Source organism: Capronia epimyces, assembly GCF_000585565.1.
Source record: "Capronia epimyces CBS 606.96 chromosome Unknown aczIQ-supercont1.7, whole genome shotgun sequence".
NCBI lineage: Eukaryota > Fungi > Ascomycota > Eurotiomycetes > Chaetothyriales > Herpotrichiellaceae > Capronia > Capronia epimyces.
This window is the reverse complement of record NW_006912910.1, coordinates 946,468-967,076: the sequence shown is the minus strand read 5'-3', so window position 1 is coordinate 967,076 and position 20,609 is coordinate 946,468. Positions and strand designations below refer to the sequence as shown.

Sequence of the window (20,609 nt, the reverse complement as noted above, 5' to 3'; positions counted from 1 at the left end):
ACAACTGGGTACGCTCATCATGTTCATCTCTCAAAAGAGGTCAAATCCGGTAGAACTCGCTGACTAGTTTCTGGTTGACAGTCTATATTTCGTATTCTCTTGGTTGTGCCTTCGCTTGTTGATACATCGGGTCAGTCCCAGCCCAAATCCTCTCACAATCTCGCGGCCGTCCCTCCTCGCTGTCGAACCTTTCTCTCTCGCCCCAGCCAAAGTTACCCACGGCTCATGATGGAGGGCGGAGGTACTTTGGAAAATGTTTGTGTGTCCAAGATATCGTGCAGTTGAGGGCTGATAAGTATAAATTAGGCACAAAAGACGACCCGTGGCTCAGCATTTGACCAAAATCCTTCTTCGAGAACACAGTTGAGAATGGGCAACGATTTCGAAGTGGGAAAGAATGCTTGGAATACAACGAGTCGTATTTGGGGGACCAACAAATCGTTCCTGGAGTCAGATGTCGACAAGGAGCCCATGAGACGTGCGTACTGGATGGCAGCGAACACAGAGCCCTACTAACATATATACCAGCCTCGCCTGTCCGTCAGATGTCTACATCAAACTATACCCAGGGTAGGCTGGATGCGAATTCCTTCCTGGCATCAACCGAATCGAGCAATGAAAATGCCCTCCCATCAACCAAGTTACCTTGGGGCTCCACCTCAAACAGCATCCGATTATCATCCAGATCAAGAGGTCAACCACTCTCACCAACAACCCACAGACAGAACCGGGGCCTGGACCTCTTGAGCAACGACGTCCATGGTGATTTGAGGGACTCAAGTCTTTTTGCCGGTAGCTCCCCGGATGTTGAAGTCGGATCTATCACCGGACAGCAGGCGCATCAGTCTTCAGGCGTTGTTAATACCAACTCGCGCTTCCGGCAATCTCCACCGCGTGAAACCAACTATAATCGGGGTCAAGTCGAGGCTCAGATCCAAGCTGTCAATTCAAACAGGTTCAATAGGAATGGCATCTTCACTTCGATATCCGATTACAACAATGGCCCAGAATTGTCATCAAATGGACTGCAGTCCCCCAATGGAAATGCTCTGAATTATTCGCAGCAAAACGGCCACACCACGAGAGGACCAATGTTTCGAGAAGAGACTGGGAGTTCTTCGAGGTTTCTCTCTGCGCCACCAATATTTGCAGGTGTCAACGATCACTCTGTCCAGGGCGAACGATTTCAGTCTTGTTCAAGCCCCCAGGTCGAGGAGACCATACGCTCTTTGCGGGCGCTAAGCTTTGACCAGGCTCAAGAACTTGAAGCTGACACTCAGATCATCCCCACACGCCGGACATCGGTTCCCCAGCCACACCATCCACGCGATATTTTAGCTCATCCGGTCACGACACACGTCTTGACGCAGCCAAGCTTCTTCAATACTGTGGAAAATAGATTTCATCCATCAGCAGGAGATGTGCAGAGCTCTGGGTGTCAGCTGGAACCCCAGGCCGCTCCTCACTACACTGGTCTTCCCAATGGAGGGCGCGCAGCTCTCTCCCCATTGACGAGTGATTACAGAAGCAGTTTGCACAGCCCCTTGTATGCGACAACTGGTACGCCTCCGACCGGACTGCAGTCTATTCGGAGCACTCCCACAAGTCGAGTTTCAAGCCGCACGTCCCATAACGATACAAGGATGGGCGACCGCAAGTTCCTTAACCTGGAACAATACGGTTTCGATCAATCCCCGTTCATACCCAATCCCGTCCTGTCCCAGATTGGTAATGGCTTTCTTTATGACTACCACAGACCTGCTCAGCCAATACGCATGAACCCTCTCGCGCACCCATATATTGCCCCTGTACATCCCACGCTGCACGATTTTCCTACACCTCGGATCCAGATCCGTGAGGCCGACCAAAACCAAGTTGTGAGAAGTCCACTACTTGAGGAGTTTCGCGCAAATAGCAAGACCAATCGTCGATTCGAACTCAAAGACATCTACAACCATGTGGTGGAGTTCAGCGGTGACCAGCATGCATCTCGATTCATTCAACAGAAACTGGAGACCGCCAACAGTGACGAAAAGGAACAGATCTTCAAAGAGATTCAGCCAAATGTTCTCCAACTCATGACGGATGTGTTCGGTAATTATGTGATTCAGAAGCTGTTTGAGCACGGCAATCAGTCGCAGAAGAAAGTCTTGGCCAACCAGATGAAGGGCCACGTCCTCCATCTCTCACTCCAAATGTATGGTTGCCGCGTAGTTCAGAAAGCGTTCGAACACGTCTTGACCGACCAACAGGCGAGTTTGGTCAAGGAATTGGACGGACCTAACCTGCAGATCCTCAAAGTTGTCAAAGACCAGAATGGCAATCACGTCGTGCAGAAGGCCATCGAACGAATCCCTGGTGATCATATTCAATTCATTGTCGACGCACACCGAGGACAGGTGGCCAAGATGTCGACGCACCAGTATGGTTGTCGAGTGGTTCAACGAATGCTTGAATATTGCCGACCACAGGCGAAGCGAGTCATCCTGGATGAACTTTTGGAATATATCCTGCCGTTGATCAGTGATTCTTATGGAAATTATGTTGTGCAACACATTATTCAGAATGGCGAACCACGGGATCGGCGACATGTCGTCGACATTGTCCTGCAACAACTCCTAACCTTTTCTAAACACAAGTTTGCCAGCAACATTGTGGAGAAGAGCATTGATTACGCCGACGCAGACCAGCGGGCGAAAATTCTCTGCGGATTGACTGCGCCCGACGAGCAGGGGGTCACACCAGTACTAGGACTCATGAGAGACCAATATGGAAACTATGTCCTGCGTAAGCATCAATGTTCCAATACTCACTTCAATACACTGACAAGAGTAGAAAAGGTACATTCTCAGCTCCAGGGCGCAGAGCTTCTCACTCTAGAAGCCGAGATGAAGCGGAACTACCCTGTCCTCAGACGAACCAGCTACGGGAAACAAGTGATGGCCATGGAGAAGCTTTTGTTTACTGGAAATGGTCCGTCAACCGCAACCACCAGCAACCGCAGTTCCGCTCTTCCCAGCACCAACGCCAGCAGCAGTGGCGACGTTGAAGGTACTCCTTCATTACAGCCGGGATTTCAATAGCCGATGCGCGGTCTATGCCTCACACAACCTGTCTCAGTACCTCGACATACTGGCGAAGGTAATACCTTTCCCACTATTCGATTCCCGGGGGCCTGTTGTCAGTCCAATGGTCTGGCTGAACCACCTCATTTTCTTGGTACGGGTGCTCAGGATCTCTTTCCTTGTTTGATTTGGGGTTGTATGGAGTTTGGGGACACTTCAGACCAGGTTATGAATATTTCATTGCGAGCGACCAGTCTTTGATACGTCTGGTGCCTGTTACATTTTTGTTGGAACGAAGATCAAAAGGCACCCCAAATGCTTGTGACGAGGATAACGACAACCACAACACAGTGGATACCCTTCAGGACTCTGGCTGTTCAGTTAAAGGGAGGGGCGAAATGGCATGCGTGGTATGTACATACGGAGTACACAGGACGGAGTCTCGTGGAGCGAAGAGTGTTTCATTAGTGCGGGAACGTGCTGTTCGGGACAAATATAGAGCGGCCGAGTCTGTAATTTCATACCTTGCCAGGTCGACTGCGGATAGTTTGGCACAACAATCAGTGAAGCGATATGAAGCTTGGTGCCGGCTCTTTTTTGCAGATGGTCAAGGACGGTCTGTTGTGTGTTTCTTTGAGGACGGCCGAGGGCTTGCCGCACAATAAGAATATAAGCCTTGTGCCCTGTGATTTCCTTCTCTTCTTCGAGGCAAATTTGGAATAATGGATCCTTCTAGAGAAAGGAAGAAATTGGATGTTCTGTAGTGGGTGGTCTTGGGGCGAGCCTAATGTGCCCCTTGGTGCAGACTAAAGCTGGGGGGTCGGGATTAGCCTCGAGGCCGTTGTGACGGACGTCTCCTTTGAGATTCGGACTCGGCTTAGGGGCCCGGGGAATAGGCATGCAAAGGTGTAGGTGGGTGTGAAGGATTCTGGAATCTGCTGTGTTGTTATTCTTATGATTCCTGTCCAAGACTTGGGTTTCAAGTTCAGTGAGAGATGAGATGAATACTAAGCGAGGCAGATTTGAAGTCTGTCAAAGTCATTGAGGAACCAGGGTGGACGTTGGAGACGTTGACAGACAGCGCCACTGCGGTCGGATGAGCCAATAAGGCTCTTGATCTGCTGTGCATATGGAGTGACTGCAGAGGTGGTAGAGGCAAACACGAGAAGGATGACGGAGGATCAACGCCAGGACGTACACAGTATATTTTACTGGCAGTCTTGTCAATTAAATGGTCTTTGGTTTGCGGCAAACTCAATATACGTACTGTAATCCGTACTCCGTACTCCGTACCTCTGTTGGCACTGACTCCAATTTCTGCGCCTGCGCTGCTGGTTCCTCAGGCCTCCCGAGCCCTCCACCCTAGATGGATTTGGCAGCGAGCGTATGTATCCATCTGAACTTGGGCCTTCAACATGGTAAGCAGCCTCATCTCGCCTGGCCCGCCTTGTCCAATTCTGGGTTGGCTGTCCCCATTGATCGCCCCATTGTACCCGTACCTGAGTTTCCGCCCCGGCGCCATGGGTACTCTGCAGTCCTGCCGCCTAACGAAGGGGCAAGACTAAAAGATGGTGTGTTTGCGACGTGAACAATTATTGCCGATGCCCGCTGGCGCTGGGTCTTGAGATGAAAATCCCAAAGCTCTCGCTAAACATGTTGAGCCGATCGTTGTTCACCGAGCCGGCCGAACAGCAGAGGCGACGTACGGATCCTCGATAGACCACTGCATCACTTGTGGACGCGATTCTCATGTCCGCGACTTGGGGAGCTTCGATAGTCTTCTCTCCTTCCGCCGGCCTCGTCTATACCAGAGTCGACGTCAACCGACGGAGAGCGAAGTGACGACACTATACGAGAGTTGACCAGGATGGCCACTGTCATGGCACCCGTCGAGTTGCCTGCAGGACGGCGGTCTTACTACCACGCTCCATCACCTGGACCTGACATTCATGATCCCAATTGGATCCCTGTGTTGGATACCGCCGCGCTCAAGGGCACTGCTTCTCTGGTCGACAGAGATGTTTTCGCTTATCCTCAGGCCTCGTTCTCCCTATTCCCCAGCCAGAGCGGCTCCAACTCTCCAACACTGCGGCAAGGCATCTCCCACAACTATTCCAAGAGTTCGCTGGCGCCGGAAAGCGTAACGTCGGAAACAAGAGCTCAGAGTCCACGGGACATTGTTGAACCCCCCCTACCCAATGCCGGAAACGCCGGACAATGGGAAAAGCATCGTCGCTCACCGTCAACCGGGGCAGGATCGGGTGAAGAGAAGATGACGGTGGACACACAAATCTCAGGGGAGCTTGCCAGCACCCCAGGCAGTGAAGAAGCTGCCAGTTTGGTAGGGGAAGGAGACTCGGGTCGTCAAGGGCCAAGTCAAGCGCATCACGCAGGAGTGTTGGTCGATCCTTCGACGCGATCGTCCATGAGCTCGACACGCAAGCCCACTATGCTTCCGCCCACTTCTAAATACAACCGCAAACCTGTGTCTTCATTGGCGACTTCAATACGACCGGCACTGATCCCAAGTCTTCCTCAAACTCCCCAAGAATCACCCCGTCTAGGTCCTAGTCTACATGTCCAGAGCGTGTCGTCCCCCAAACTTCCGCCCCCTGAACCCCAGTCACCGGAGCCGACTGCCAAAGTCCACCCTGCGAAATCCACCGCTTCAGAACGACGCCAGCGCGCACTGCATTCTCATCCCTCGGACTTGTCACTGAGAGCGCAGGGCACATCCAGTTTGGATGATGGCGAGATTGACGCGCAACCTGCTGCCGTCCGGCCCAAGTCCCGAAAGTCCACAGACTCGCGTGCAACGACCCCCAGATCTACGTTTTACGAATCACAAGTTCCGACACCTGCACCCACCACTCCACTTCCACAATTACCCCCTGAAGCTCGAAGGCCGCTGCCGAGAGAGAATGGATGGCAGCAGCCGGCGCGTACGCTTCCCGATGGTCCTGCTCCTGCCCTGGGCTCCAGCGGTGGACTTTCTGAGCACGCCGAGTTGGCATCATTCATGGTGGAGAAGAACACGATAGTATTTCGCCGGTTCGACGATGTGCACGTTCGTCTCCTCTTGTGCTTACAGGACGAGATATCCCAGCTTGAGAGAGAGCTTTTGAAGCTGGAGAATTCAATACTGTCGGACAGTCCGGCCGAAGGGATGGTCCAGAAAGCCAGAATTTTGCAAGAGCTAAGGAAATTGGTCGGCGAATACGGTAAGAGTGCTGACATTGCAGGCTGGAGCGAGGAACGGCTAACAGTGGCCAGATCAAATGTTCACGACATGGAGCAAGATGCAAGCCAACCCAGTGAGTCCAACGACAACCAGGGAGTTGAAACAGTGGATGGAAAAGCCCGCAACCGGCGTGGGCGACGGGTTAGGAATCACAATTCAGCAGGACCGATTGTGGTTGGAAAACAGCAAAGACCTTAGCAGCATCGCACTGAACGAGAAAGGAAGGCCACCACCGGGGCAGGAGGAAGGACAGACAGGAAGCTCGGGCACAGGCACAAACACGGGCACGGCCACGGCCACGGCCGCAGATGGCGGTGGACGAGGATGGATGTCATTATTCAGCTGTGCTGGCAAGAGGAAGTAATGTCATGATGCATGGTATGCGTGGCATTGGCGAAAGCGCTGTTCAAGTTGGAGGGCGACGAGAAAAGGCAAGGGTGATTCTGGTCTAGTTACTCGGGATGATAACGTTGAACGGCTGGAAAAAGGTCTGCTGCAGAGACACTTGTGCTGTACTGTACCATCTGTGCATTTGCATCTACACCGCGGCATTGCCAGACACGGCAGAAGTTGGGTTGGCCCTGTTCTCTGGATTGAATGTTCCATACTCCATAGCTACGTGTGTGGCGCGCCTGGGGTTGCCGTTGGGGCCGTTGGGGCCGGGATGAGTTTAGATTTGTCACAACTCACAACTGCGAAATTCAATTCCCCGGATTTTGCAGGCTGCGGCCGGGTCACGTGTGCAGAGTTTTCCAACCTCGAACCTCAAACCTGCGAGCCTCTTGAGGTCTCAAACACCAGAGAAGCGTCAAGCATGTCATGACTAGATGCGGCAGCCGTCCATTGTTCAACGTGTTTCCATTAGTCCCGCCTTGCTAGGGAGAACGACCTACACATTATTGTTGTTGGCGACGGACCTCGGACACCCCTCTCCCTCACGCTCCCACAGAGTCGCCCCTTCACTCGTTCCTCTGCAATTGCAGTACACATAGCAAGGCACTGCGCGAGGTGTGAGACGTACGGCAGAATGTTTCCTCCACAACAAGGCATCTCCCTCGACCTCGAAGCTCTCTCCGGCATCTGCGGTTCCATTTCCATCGCGTGCTGGGTGGTGGTGTTCTCGCCCCAGATCATCGAGAACTTCCGCCGCGGGTCGGCCGAGGGCCTGTCCATCGTGTTTATCGTCATCTGGCTCGCCGGCGATGTGTTTAACATCCTGGGGGCCATCATGCAGGGCGTGTTGCCCACCATGGTCATCCTGGCTGTCTATTATACGTTGGCGGATATTGTGCTCTTGGGCCAGTGCTTCTATTACCGTGGATTTACACTGAGTGACTACGTCAAGAACCGAGACCAACCTGGGCAGCAGGATGCGCATGGAGATGGGGGTGAGACTAGACCCCTGCTTCACAGCAACCCCATCACCCGCCCGTCGTCGTCGTTGTCGCACCATGACGAGGACGACAACGACAACAACACACCGCACCCGATCGCACGACTTCGACGACACTTATCTGTCGATGCGTCGCACCTGTCGCCCGTGACTCCGCTCATCGACCCACCGAATCCCCTTGAGCTACCTACCGCGGTCAAGAACGCCAAACCGACGAGCGCCTGGCAAGCCGCCCTGTTCAACATTTTTGCCGTCCTGCTGGTCTGCGCCGCTGGCATTCTAGGGTGGTGGATTGGCGAACACAAGTCACGACACCATCGCCATAGCCAGCACGAGGATCAGCAGCCTTGGGAGCCGCTGCAGTTCGACCTGCTCGGACAGATCTTCGGCTATCTCTGCGCCGTTCTGTACCTAGGCTCTCGCGTCCCACAGCTCCTACTCAACTACAAACGCAAAAGCACCGAAGGCGTGTCGCTTTTGTTCTTCCTCTTTGCCTGTATTGGCAACTTAACCTACGACATGTCCATCTTTGCCTATTCCCCCGTTTGTCGGGACCCGGGGCATTGCCAGCCAGGAGAAGCCAAGACAATCTATCTCCGATATATCGCTGTCAATGCTAGTTGGATTGCAGGCAGCTTGGGGACGTTGCTTCTGGATTTGGCTATCTTTGTGCAGTTCTTCTTGTATAAAAAGCCCGAGGAGGATTATGACGGCGACAATGTCGCTGTTGCCGTGGAAGACCGTCCACGTTGAAGTCATGCTGCATAGACAGAGCAGAGGTTCTGCATGGTCGATTACCAGGCTATTGGGTCCTGAATTCAGCTTCAGCGAGCGCAGATCTGGAAGATGGGACATGGCTATGATGCCGCGGCGGAAGGGCGTCGAGACGAGTGAGTTATCAAACTTGCTGTGAAGTCTGCGACTGTTCAAATCCAGCCAGGCTTGTCAGTGCCATCGTCCAATGCTACGATCTGAATGCGGATCGAGCTCGGCTGCTCTCATCCTCATCACGGGTCCTGCGTGGTTGATCGACGCTACCGTGCAGAGTGTGTCTAGTCCACGCTTGGGGAGCCATAGGTCAGGAGTATGATAGAAAACTGTATGATGCATGTGTGGTGATACAAAAGGGGAATCATGGGAATCTACAAAAGCAGCCAAACATAACTGTTGCGGATAACCATTGGGGAGGGCTACCACTTTACATTGAATCTGGGTAGTTAGACACCTATTTAGAAGATATGCGACCAAACTTATTGCACATACATCTTTCAGCGCCTGACGAGGCGTTGATGAGTGTCTGCCTCTGATAGATGGTCCAAATGTATCGCCATCCAGAAAGAGAAAGAAATACTACTATTACTATAGATAATAGTATGTGTGCTCTGCACGAGGGGAGTAGATCTAGGGTTAGGGTTAGGGTTAGGGTTAGTTGTAATCAGGTTGCCTGGTCAACCGCAGCTGAAAACAAACCAATGATGCCTCAAACAGTGCACTCACTGACACCACACACTGTGCTGCAGATACTCCGTACATTGCATGTCTGGCCTGCGCACGGAACTTTCACGACACGCTACGGATCCTGGACCACCACCACCACCAAGCTGAACGAGCTGGTCTTCCTTTTCCTTTTCCTTTTCTCTTTTTTCTTCCAGGCGAAGAATCATTCATTCTACCTACCTACAGTACGAACCACCCAGCTTTCCCTTCCATCCCTCCTCGAGTTCGCCGGCGCCGACACCGCATATCCATCCGACCCTCCACAACAGAACAACAGGGTAGTCAGACTTCCTTCTCACTCGGTCGCCCCTCTACAACAACAGAACAGGGTAGTCTCCTTTTCACTCGGTCGCATCAGCCAGATACAGCACAGCAGCCTCTGGCAGACACTGAGCTCTGTCCATCTCTCTCGCCTCGTCTCGCCATCAACTGTCAAGTCAACCCACCCCCCCAATCCCGTCACCATAATGTCTCCAACCAAAACAGTGTCTTCGTCCTCCCTGGTGAACTCGAACTCGACCTCGACCTCAACCCCTCTCTTCGAACGCTCTCCAAACACCGCGTCGCCGTCCAAGACCAAATCATCCACATCCAGCAAGACCATAACCACCATGGATGATAAGCCTGTGCCCCGGTTCGACCACACCGCGCAGAAATATACAGTCACAGCAGCTCTTGGGCAAAGTCAGAGTCAGAGTCAGACCTATATCTCGCCGTCGGACGCTATGCAGAGCCCGACGACGAAAAAGTTGAGTGAGATCAAGGGCCGCAGATTCATGTGAGTCCACACAGTACAGGGTGTTGCTTTGCCCTGCCTTGCTTTGCCCTGCCTTGCCTTGCCCTGTCTTGCTTTGCCTTGCCCTGCCTTGCTTTTGCACAAACACTCACATGATCCCTTTTACACAAACGCTCACCCTGCCTTGTTTTGCACAAACGCTCATATGGTTCCCTTTTCACACATAGGAACGCGAAACCCCAGACTCTGTTCGCAAAGACTCTGAATCAGAACCATGAGAGTCTCAAAGCCCAATCTCGAACCCAATCCACGAGCAATGGAGTCTAAAGAACCCATTTCCAGAAAGGCGGGGTCGACACAATAGCAGGAATGTAGTGTGTGTGGCCTACCATGGGCAGAGACGGTGTTTGTGTCAGCTTGTTTTGTTCTTTGTTTGCTGCCAGGGGTGTAAGGCAGAACTCCGCGTTGAGGCTGACTCTGGTATCTTTTCAACGGGGAATGGGGTGTCTGGAATACCGGGGGAGGGGGATCTCTTCAGGTCATCAGGACGGAAACGCCGCAGAGAACAAGTGGATAGATTAGACAGGACAGCATCGATCCGCTGGGCTCTATGTGCCTGCCTCAAAGGCTGCATGCAATTGTTGTCTTGCATTGTATTGCATTGCGTTGTATTACATTGCGTTGTATTACATTGCATTGCATATCTGACATACAGTAGCATGCATGAGATTGATAGATACAGAGTACAGCTGGCTTTACTTGTTGCGCTCGCTGGCTGGTCGTATAAGTATCTCACCTGGCTGGTCGGTCGGCCATACCACTAATATACAGCCAATGCATCAATCATGTCTGTCATTCATTTCTGTCTGTCTGTCTGTCTGGCAAACTTGAATCTCTCAGGGAATATACTGTAAAATCTCTTTCTTCATGCTGATGCCAACCAAAGTGGCCGGACCACGGATCACGACGAGCGCGGTAGAAACACTCTCTTCCTCTGTCTGACGGCTATATACACCAAGTGGCTAATTCACTCGTGAATTACTTACTTCGTCCTTTTGGGCAACTGTCGTGGTGTAACAGTTTGTGTCAAGTCAACCGTGACACTCTGTCTGGTAGGATCGAAGTTCTCCTCTACTAATTATAAAAAGGACGAAACTCTCCTCTACTAATATAAACAGGACGAAGCTCTCCTCTACTAATATAAATAGCATAGAGCAGTCAGTGTCGGACTCGAAACCGGCCCATCCCATCTGAGGAGACACCTAGCAGGCGTGCCAAATCATATCGCCCACGCATCCACGTCGTCATCTGCATGGATAAAAGGCTCGTCAATCTGCTTGATGCCCGACTCTCCACACAGCACGCACTGGTCGGCAACCAGGCCGTCCAGCTCTTGGACCAGCTTCTGTCGCTGAACTCCTACGCTCAACCCTTGATTCACCTCGGTCTGCAGGTCTTTGATCCTCTTTCTTCGGCTGGCGCCCGACGTCTCAAGCACTCGTTTGCCTAGACAGTCGCTGTGGAATGCGTGCTGGCACGGGAAGACGAAGAACTGCCGGCTCAAGACCGGCAACGTGCAGATCCAACACCGTTCCCCTGCTTCCACGATGGCGTATCGGTGGTCCAACGCGGCGATTTCCGCCTTGATCTGTTCGGCGGTATGCTGCGACAGGTCCATCTCTTGCTTGAGGCTGTCGATGTGTCGCGAATATTCCTCCAGTGCCTCGCATATCTCCTCTTTGAAGTCGTCAATCACGACGAAATCCGGGAAGAAGGGGATCAGGTCTTCGATTTTCAGCAATTCGCATCGCTTCAGGAAACCGATGGCTTCTTTGATCGATGCCGCCTCCTTGATTTTCTTCTCGGCAATCAGCAACCAGAGTCTCTTTCTGACCTTGTCGTTGTCCTCAATGCGATCGGCAACGATGGCCGCCAGATCAATGTCGTCGTGCTGAAGAGCCAGTTCGACCGCCTGTTGGTATTGTCCCATCGCACTGTAGATATGGACGCAAGATTGAACCCGATTGTTTTGGATGCACAGCCTCAAGGCAAAATCAGCATCGTACAACGGAGGAGTCGGCTGGCTTTCGAGATATGTGAGCAGCGTGGTTTCCGAGGGCGACGGATGTGACGCCATAATCGAAATGAGTGCATTGTGCACCGAAGCAGGCACGTCAAAGTTGTTTGACACCACAAAATTCAGATATCGCACTGCTTGGTTCTGGTGCAAAGGCACGTTGGCGTTCTCGTTATAACTCAGGAGTGCCGGGATCATCCTTTGAGGGTCGATGTTGCTCCGTCGCATGAGGATCTCTACCAATCCAGTGGCTACATGGGTCATCAGCACGTTGCTGTAGCGGTAGAACGTGTCCGGATTGGTCTGCTTGTTGAGCACCGACAGCGCTTCGGTCCATTTTTCTCGTTGCACCCAATACGACAGGACATAATCGTAGTCGGGGATGCTGTTGGCGAAGAAGAGCAGTTCCTCTTCTCTATCGTGACTTGAAATGACCTCGTATACCGTCTGTGCATCGAGGTCCAACTTGTGCTTGGTTACAAAGTCTTGGTATTCCGCTCGGGTCTGTTCCAAATCTCGCTTTGCACCCCCAGCATCCGTGTCTTCCGACAGCTCGGCCTTGGTCGCTACCGTATCATCGAGAGAATTGAGCTTGGCCATGAAGATTTGGACTAGCCATGTTGCGATCATGACTCGTTGCATGATGGACGACTTCTTGTATGATCCCAATTTGGCGATCAAGTACTTGCGCAAAGCATCGTCTTGGCCGTGGTCGACGAGAGACAAGCACACCTCCTCGAATGCTTTACTACTCTTTCCCCACACGTTCGCCGCATCAAGGTATTGTCCTTTGCTGGCGAGAAAGTCGCCTGAGGCCGTCGCGACAGAGTCCTTCTGAGCGGCGTCTTTGGCATATCGGAGAGCAGCGTCATAATCTTGATTTTTCAGCATAATCTTCCATATATCTCGTTCTTCATCGTTGGCCACCACCTCGAAGATCTCCTGATTGGTGAAGAGCCAGTAAGTGTTCTTTTTTATATCTGCCACCAGTCCGAGCGCACTCTGGCCCGGTTCCAGCACGGCTTGGTCATAGACCACGCTTCCGTCCACCCGGTTGACGGCGACGACCCGCCCTTCGGCGAGAGCTAAAACATGCCACTGGGACAAAATCGTCGAAACAATTGGATCTTGGATGAGTTTACGCCCTCCACGAGCAGACACTGTCTCGGGGAAAATGGCGCGGGGGTGAAGTTTTGCGTCGCTGAATATTTGGGTTCCGAGACTGGATATCGCGGGTGAGGTCAACAGCTTGCCGGTGAGAACGCCTTGAGAATAGAGCCAGGCAAAACTGCGGTCGGGGTCAGCTCCAGGATTCGGTGGTTCAGGTGACACAGATAGGGATGACGGCGCGGTGGAGGATGCGCCGGTAGTCTCGTGTATGACAGGCGCCTCTTTCGCAAAGAGATCCGCGTATATTGACGCGGAACCCTCCTTGCCTCTGCCGCCGGTTTTGCCTAACCAGTGATACAGATGGGAGTGCGAAGCCACCAGCACTCGTCGTAGATCGGGTCTCCCTTCAATCGTCTCGGCCCAGAGACCGGAGACGGCGCCATCTGATGTTTTCCATACATGTGCGGAATACCGTTCTTCGCGCCGATAGAACTCGGATGATGGCTCGATATAGATCTCGTAGACACTGCCGTCGGTCGCCCCGACCAGGATCTCACGTGTTGAAGCTGTGGGCTGAGAAGGGTTCCAGGCGATGGCCTCGATTAAGATTCCTTTTAACCTCGACAGAGCTTTGGGCTGTTTGGACTGGCTGTGCAGGTAGAAGTTCTCTCCTAGGGTAGTGCTGATGATCAAGTGGGAGGCGGAGGGATCGAGGAACATGCGCCGGATGAGACCGACCTCGCTGGTCTTCTTGGGGAGGTCGACATCTGTTGGTGGCGGGCATTACATTAGCTGCGGCGTAGATGGGTGGGGGTGGCATAGAGTGAGAACACAGAACACACCGTCAATGTCTGAAGGACTCTCCAAATCGATGCGGAGGATGCGTCCGGTGGCGAGGGCGAGGATCAAGACATTGTTGGCCACCTGGGCGGCCACGAAGTCGGAGGCGATGTTGAACTGCAGCTGGACCCGTTCGACATTGAAGATGGGCAGCGTGGTCTCGACACCACCATGGGCGAGGCCGAGGCCGGGAGCCACATAACCCGCGTCTAGATCGAGCGCCATGGAGCGCTGCACGAGAGGAAGATCAGGACATTGTCGACAGAGAGACCATACACTCTTGTTGAGCGTGTCCTGCAGTGCGTGGTGTTGCAGGGCGAAAGCAGTTGATCTCGAAGAGCCGAACTGCGGCGGGCGTCACCGGCACGTGATCCTCATGCGCGAGGCTGTGTTTACGGTGGAGCATAGCACCGTAGTGTAGTATCACAAGGCTGCCAACACAGATTCTCCTTTCATCTTGGCTCCAGTCACATCTTGAATTCAGAGGCTACGAGTATGTGTACTGTGTACACTTTACACTTTTCTGGCGGGGACAAAGCGACCCCGTTCGCTACCATCATGCTCCTTTTTCCTTTCCTTTTTCCTTTCAGTCCGTCCTGCTTGTGACAGGACCAGCACCAGCACCACCAGCACCACCAGGAGAAACTGCAAGCCTGCTGCATGTGCATACCGTGTCAATTTACCCATACACCCGACAGGCTCCTCGAGCCTGGGGTCTTGGTCCTATAGACGACAACTTATGTCCAGCGGTCATGCCTTGTTTGTTTTCTCCACGCCCTCCACAAACTCCAATGCTTCTTCTGCAACCTCGTCCGTGACTCCCGGCAACGTCACATCGGGCAAATACTTGCTGTGACTCTCGCGATGGGTTGCCGGACCGTCGAGGACTTGGTGAGCCTTGTCGGTGAGATTGTCACTCAGCCCGGGCCCCGTGCCTCTGGATGTTTGCATGAAGTCGTGCGCAGCTCGGGCCGCTTCGTCTGTCACTCCGCTGCTGGAGCGCCGAATAGTGCCAGTCATGAACTCATGTGCCGATTTGGCCGCGTCGTCCGAGATCCCACTGCTGGTGCGACGGTGGTGGCTGGCGCCTGTGGGAGCCGCTGCTGCTGCTGCTGGTGTACTTGGTGGACTGGACATTCTCGAAATGAATTCTCGAAACGAAAGCCCTTGAGGACTATCTCTTGCGGTATGTGTGGGATAGAGCGTGCCTTGTTATAGGTACTGAAGCTGTGCGTACTGCTACGGTAAACGGGAGTTTTCTGACCACGATTAGCAGTCTGAAGAGCTCCTTTATCATGTCTTGAGGGGTCTCGTGCCTTACTAAGGTAGGGTTCAGGCGGGGTTTCTCGACTGGCAGGGGTGCATGGTAGAATTGAGTAATGGAGCGACGCAAGCATTTGACTGATTCGTGGATTGTCATGAGAGGGACATTCTTGTTCGAGAATACGAGAGGGGACCCTTAGGCTTGATGACACTGCCGAAAAGCATGATATCTACCAACATCGACTTGGATAGGATGGGATGTCATCGTCCATCAAATCAGAATGGTTGCTCTCCTGGGTGGGCTCGGAGACATTGATGAGTGATCCGCTACATGGAGGTTGACAATGTTGCATCACTCAGATATCTATTCAATGTATCGTCGCGGAGCCTGCTTCATGCACACTCGGCTCAGGCTGAGGTACAGAGGGCCCATCTCTGCGGGCGTATAGCCATATACCCATATACCCAACGCCTGAGCCCTACACAAGCAGCCAACGGAGTAGCGATCTTGTTCCCAATCTTCATTGTCTGGTAATTGTTGAGCAGTGCGCCAGACAAGAAGGCTGTTCGTGCTGCTGAGAGGTGTGGTCGGGCCCATCTCCCGTGGGAAATGAATACCTACCGTCCCCCGTGCCATCCAAAGCCAACAAACGACTCACCATCCATCCCATCCCGCGAAAGACCGTCTCTATGTCCAGGACGACCAACTCCCCCTGGCTCAATATTAAATACTCTTCCCAGGAGTCCCGGACAAGGTATTTACTGTACGTGTCTCTGATGGACTGGATTGATTCGGCAGAGCGGAGCAAATCCTCCATCCCCCATTCCCCGAGAGATTCCCGGAGGTACAGTACCTAGATCACCGCTTCAACCCTACCATCAGGTACAGTACGTTATTCCCCCCAGTCCGGCCAATTCTCCTTCGTGCCATAACCTTGTCCAAGCTGAAGCCCGCCGTGTGTTTACCGTTCTGAAGTATATGTTGGTACCGGTACCGGTACCTGTGGAATACTGGTCTCTACTCGCAACATCTCTTTCTCCCAACTGCCGGTCTCCAAGGGGCGTGGGGAGAGCACGTAACGGTCTTTTGCTTTATTAATATAGAGTACCGACAGATCTCGCCATAGCCCATGGCGATACAGAAGCAAGACGCCAAGGACTCAGATACGGACAGTCTAGCTGCAAACAACAGTGCAAGGAACACAGAGACGCCTTCCCCGATGCCGATGCCGATACCGACGACCACTGCAGCGCCAACAACAACGTCGACTACTAGTACTGGTGCTGGTGCCACCAAGCCTGAGTCAAGTCATTCTGGTACAGGCAAACAACGACCACGGCTACGACCACGGCTGGACTATATTACCTTGGAAGGTCTGTTTCCGCTTCCTCCATCTCAGTCCCAATGGCAGTCAGCCACAGACAGCTCCGGACCATCGCCATCGCCATCGCCACTGTGGTATATCTTGACAACGGCGGTCCTGCTAGCATTCCACAAGGAGAAGCTGATCGGCGACTTGTGGACGTATCTGGCCAGACCACGCCGCGGGGAGAGTCATGATGATGACGACGACGACGACGACGATATTGAAGCCGAAGAAGAAGAAGAATCACTGATGGTGATTGCAAGACGGATTCGCGAGGCCTGTCTCAAAGCTAGCACTCTTGTCGGCTTTCCCAGGGTAAGAAACTAGTCCTCGACCTCGACCTCGATCACGCTGGCCCAGTCCAGTCCAGTCCACCCCCTATCCTATTCTCTACCAATATAGACTTTGCCCTATCCTATTCTCTACAATATAGACTGTGCCCAAAACAAAAGCAAAGCAATGCATCACTGACTCGGATCTCGATCTCCAAGGCAATCAACGCCCTCTTCGCACTCAGCTCGGCCATCGAAGCCACGCACCCGGGGCTCGCGTCCATCCTGGCCCACGACACTTCTCTACGAGCGCCGCTCCGGCCGGCGGAGAAATACGACCGAGGCATGTCCTTCTTTGCCCAGATCTACCAGCAACACACGGCGCGAGTTCTGACCGCCATGGACGCCACGTCCGGCGGCGACCTGACCCATTTCGCCATCTCTTGCATCTACGGCGAGTTGCTCAGCGAACAGACCATTGTGGGCGCCGTCGACACCGGCTTGTTGGAGTTTGTCTGTTGTCTTGCCGACGGGTGTGGGCCGCAGGCTAAAGGGTGAGCTTGTTCTGGCTTGTCTGTTCTGGCTTGTCTTGCTTGGCTTTTACCTTGCCTCAGGTCTGGGTCTGGGTCTGGCTTGGGCGGCTAGGTTGGTCTCACAACCGTGTCCTCGTCCTCGTCTACGTTCACACAATCATACAGCGAGCTACCTACCAAGCTACATTGGCTAACATCGCAACCAACCGCACACACAGGCATTTCTTCGGCTCCATCAACCTGGGAGCGACCGACGCGACGCTACGCGCTGCCGTGCAGCTCACGGAACTCCTGGCCCAGCAACTGCAAGTCGGCTGTGCGTGGAAAGCGGACGAGAACGCGGAAGCTGACGACTTTCGCTTCCTCGAGAGAGTCATGCAGTCGGACTCGGCCTGAATTTGAATTTCTGGTTGGACATGAGAGAGGAACAAAGATTCTTGGACATGAGAGAGGAACAAAGATTCCTTGCTAAGATCTCCCGATGGAATGAGTGCTCAGCCTCGTTGTACTGTGTGTTATGCCTCCCGGTGGAGTGAGTGCTCAGACTCGACTACTATTACTACTAGTAGTAGTACTTTTCGAGGGCCTAAGACCTCTGTGCCACAGTACAGTCAGAATCTATCGTGGCGGTGGCGACTGTTCCTGGGCCCACCTCAGGGTTGTATTATTGTATTGTGTTCGCGTAGTGTCCCATGCCATGCCAGGCCAAGCTTGGCTCGACGTCTCCTGTTCAAATTCTGGCGCCTTAGGCCATACTGGGCAGGAGCAAAACAACCTCAACCCGACTTCATTTCCCTCCCCTCTGTGCAACCATAAACCATGAGGTGGCTACGAAGGTGCCCAGTGACATTGACGAGGCAGAGGCAGAGGCGGACGGAGACAGAGACAACCAGTCAAGGAGAGTTTCACTGTCGGCAAATGTCACGTCTATTGTCCCGTGTTCTATAGGTAACCTATAACCTCTTGTCCCGTATGGATATACCACTTTTCCCAGGACGGGTAGAACTCACCACTCGCGTGGGATTTTCGTAGGGGGTGGATTGGAAAGTTCTCAATTTCGTTCAAGGAGAGATGTAGACTGATAAAAGAAGCGGCCCAAGGTCATCATTGTTTCCATGTGAAAAAAAAGTAGTCAACTCAACCCTTCCTGTCATAATAAAGCCATGCTCTTCAAGTTGTTCATCGACCAGCTCCACGCCAAAGCATTTGAGAATCTGGAACTGTGGTTGAAGGTTGGTTCAGAGTCGCGTCCCATGGCAATGCTCCTCCCATCCCCTTTCCCTCCCCCGTCGCCGACCATAATCAGTTATCATCCCGACTCCGAGCACGCCCACCAGCTCCTTGCTCGTCAAAAAGGCTTCCAAGCTCAAGTCCGTCGGGCCACCCGTCGCCAAAGACCCCTTCCGCATTGGCATCAGCGCTCGCCTTTCGCAATTTGCGCTCTTCTTTCCTCGCATGCCGAACTTCATGGTCTTGCTGACACCCGGCACACCAGCGTTCTTTAGGCAACGGCCCTTCGTATGCCAGTCCAAGGAGATAAGTCCGACGAGGACAGTTGGGGACCCAACACGATGAACACCTGAGTTCTCGTCGATTCTTGGGTAGAGGAATTTGATCCACGGCGCGCCAATGTGAGCCACGCCGTCCTGTGTCTGGCCCAGGACCTCCAGACAAATGCTTGTGATGATGGATTTTGCTCTTGCTGTCCTTCCATTCGACCAACGCAGCCTTGCGATCCGAGAAACTGCCTTTCCATGCGATGCCGGGGACGAAAAACCACTTTCGGGTCCTCCGCGCCCCAGCGGCCTGGTGTTGTCTTTCATTCATTTCCCCACGCATGCGCCACGCCTCGACAACATTGACAATCTTGCGGTGTAACCCATTCAACTCCTGGAGATCTTGATCTTGACGTCGCTTCTCCTCCCGTTCAAAGCATGCAACGCACCCCCACCACAATTCGAACGTACCGCTACCACATTTGGCACAGACGCCAATCTCCTCTTCCGGGTTGACCAGACTCTGACCCTCAAATGCCCATTGACGGATTCGGCGACCTCTACTGACCTTCCGCACCATATCGCTCTTCTTGACCCAGTTCTCCTTGTACCACCTGCCCTCTATATCGCGATAACGTCGCATGCAGTCCTTGCACATTCTGTCCTGGGCAAATTTGGCGCCTAAGCCCGTGCCACGGTTGCTCATCCTCTCCACGAAACACCACAACGGTTTCGCCTCTAGACATCCGTAACACCGGAGTTCATTCGCTGGTCGTTCGACGAGGCGAAAGTCGAACGCCGCGTACAACAAGTCCCAGAGGTGCCCGAGGCGTTGTCGCGGATTGACGGTTCGGTAGGCACGGAATTGCTCCTCCTCCGACTTCAAAGATGTTTGGATAAAGCTAGATCTCACGCGCCGGACAATGTCCGGGGTTAGAAGTGAGTACATTGCACGACACGTCTGTCGGAGCGCGAGGAGTGTGTCGAAGTCCAGATAATGCATGGCAATGATGTAGTGTAAGTCTGGAGGCAAGATCGAAAGGAATGGGGCTGGGTGATATCGAGAGCCTCGGGTCGAGTGTGGTTTAATCGTGGTTGGAGGCATTGAAATCGATGTAGGGTGCCCTGGTCCTACAACCATGCCCGAATGCGACTTTGTCGATCCCAACTTGTTTGCGTGTTGCTCGAGGATATCTGTCTGGGTAGATTCCCTGTGGTCTGTGGCGTTTATGCCAGACTCGATGGGGCTTCGATTTGGGGATTCGTATGTAGATCCATCGCCCAGGTGCGGCTGAGAGGATGACTTCGGTAGTGGATGAAGGGACTGATATCCAGCCTCGCTGGTGTTGGATTTCTCCTCCATATCCCTTGCTCTGAGACACAGGCGACTAACAAGGGAGAGTGCTACATCACAACAATATGCTGTGAGGAGAATCATTCGGCTCAGGCAAATATCTTGGCACCCTGGTTTCGATCGATCGGGTCAGGCATGCAGAGGGAAGAGCCGATTGATGAGGCTACGTCGTCAGGCTGTATCGAGCGATTGTCTCTCAACCGGAAATAAGCCGTAATAGTGGTAGTTCAATGGAAAGATTCCTAGGGTGTTGATAGGGAATCTCGCTAGTGTTTGGAGGCTGATGATGGTTCTGAAGGCAGCCAAGGCCTCAAAACAGGTCAGGACGATACAGACTGGATGGACGCCGGTGAGGTTTGAAGTTT

General features: G+C 53.1%; 8 protein-coding genes across 8 annotated transcripts; 5 read left to right on the top strand and 3 right to left on the bottom strand.

The window, feature by feature from the left end:
- Positions 1 to 369: 369 nt before the first annotated feature.
- A1O3_08153 (uncharacterized protein) lies at positions 370 to 3,083 on the top strand (the record flags this gene model as incomplete). The annotated part of the gene is made up of 3 exons (XM_007738252.1): positions 370 to 478; positions 529 to 2,787; positions 2,836 to 3,083. The coding sequence occupies 3 exons, from the start codon at positions 370 to 372 to the stop codon at positions 3,081 to 3,083; spliced, it is 2,616 nt and encodes an 871-aa protein (XP_007736442.1).
- A 1,849-nt stretch (positions 3,084 to 4,932) lies between these two features.
- On the top strand, positions 4,933 to 6,670 carry A1O3_08152 (uncharacterized protein; the record flags this gene model as incomplete). The annotated part of the gene is made up of 2 exons (XM_007738251.1): positions 4,933 to 6,286; positions 6,339 to 6,670. The coding sequence occupies 2 exons, from the start codon at positions 4,933 to 4,935 to the stop codon at positions 6,668 to 6,670; spliced, it is 1,686 nt and encodes a 561-aa protein (XP_007736441.1).
- A 663-nt stretch (positions 6,671 to 7,333) lies between these two features.
- Positions 7,334 to 8,452, top strand: A1O3_08151 (uncharacterized protein; the record flags this gene model as incomplete). The annotated part of the gene is made up of 1 exon (XM_007738250.1): positions 7,334 to 8,452. One exon carries the CDS (start codon positions 7,334 to 7,336, stop codon positions 8,450 to 8,452), a length of 1,119 nt encoding a protein of 372 aa, XP_007736440.1.
- A 1,211-nt stretch (positions 8,453 to 9,663) lies between these two features.
- A1O3_08150 (uncharacterized protein) lies at positions 9,664 to 9,978 on the top strand (the record flags this gene model as incomplete). The annotated part of the gene is made up of 1 exon (XM_007738249.1): positions 9,664 to 9,978. One exon carries the CDS (start codon positions 9,664 to 9,666, stop codon positions 9,976 to 9,978), a length of 315 nt encoding a protein of 104 aa, XP_007736439.1.
- A 1,233-nt stretch (positions 9,979 to 11,211) lies between these two features.
- A1O3_08149 (uncharacterized protein) lies at positions 11,212 to 14,184 on the bottom strand (the record flags this gene model as incomplete). Its single annotated transcript, XM_007738248.1, has 2 exons — positions 11,212 to 13,886; positions 13,962 to 14,184. The coding sequence occupies 2 exons, from the start codon at positions 14,182 to 14,184 to the stop codon at positions 11,212 to 11,214; spliced, it is 2,898 nt and encodes a 965-aa protein (XP_007736438.1).
- A 525-nt stretch (positions 14,185 to 14,709) lies between these two features.
- Positions 14,710 to 15,096, bottom strand: A1O3_08148 (uncharacterized protein; the record flags this gene model as incomplete). Its single annotated transcript, XM_007738247.1, has 1 exon — positions 14,710 to 15,096. The coding sequence occupies one exon, from the start codon at positions 15,094 to 15,096 to the stop codon at positions 14,710 to 14,712; it is 387 nt and encodes a 128-aa protein (XP_007736437.1).
- A 1,256-nt stretch (positions 15,097 to 16,352) lies between these two features.
- On the top strand, positions 16,353 to 17,790 carry A1O3_08147 (uncharacterized protein; the record flags this gene model as incomplete). The annotated part of the gene is made up of 3 exons (XM_007738246.1): positions 16,353 to 16,904; positions 17,081 to 17,415; positions 17,613 to 17,790. 3 exons carry the CDS (start codon positions 16,353 to 16,355, stop codon positions 17,788 to 17,790), a joined length of 1,065 nt encoding a protein of 354 aa, XP_007736436.1.
- A 906-nt stretch (positions 17,791 to 18,696) lies between these two features.
- Positions 18,697 to 19,893, bottom strand: A1O3_08146 (uncharacterized protein; the record flags this gene model as incomplete). The annotated part of the gene is made up of 1 exon (XM_007738245.1): positions 18,697 to 19,893. One exon carries the CDS (start codon positions 19,891 to 19,893, stop codon positions 18,697 to 18,699), a length of 1,197 nt encoding a protein of 398 aa, XP_007736435.1.
- Between the last annotated feature and the right edge of the window lie 716 nt (positions 19,894 to 20,609).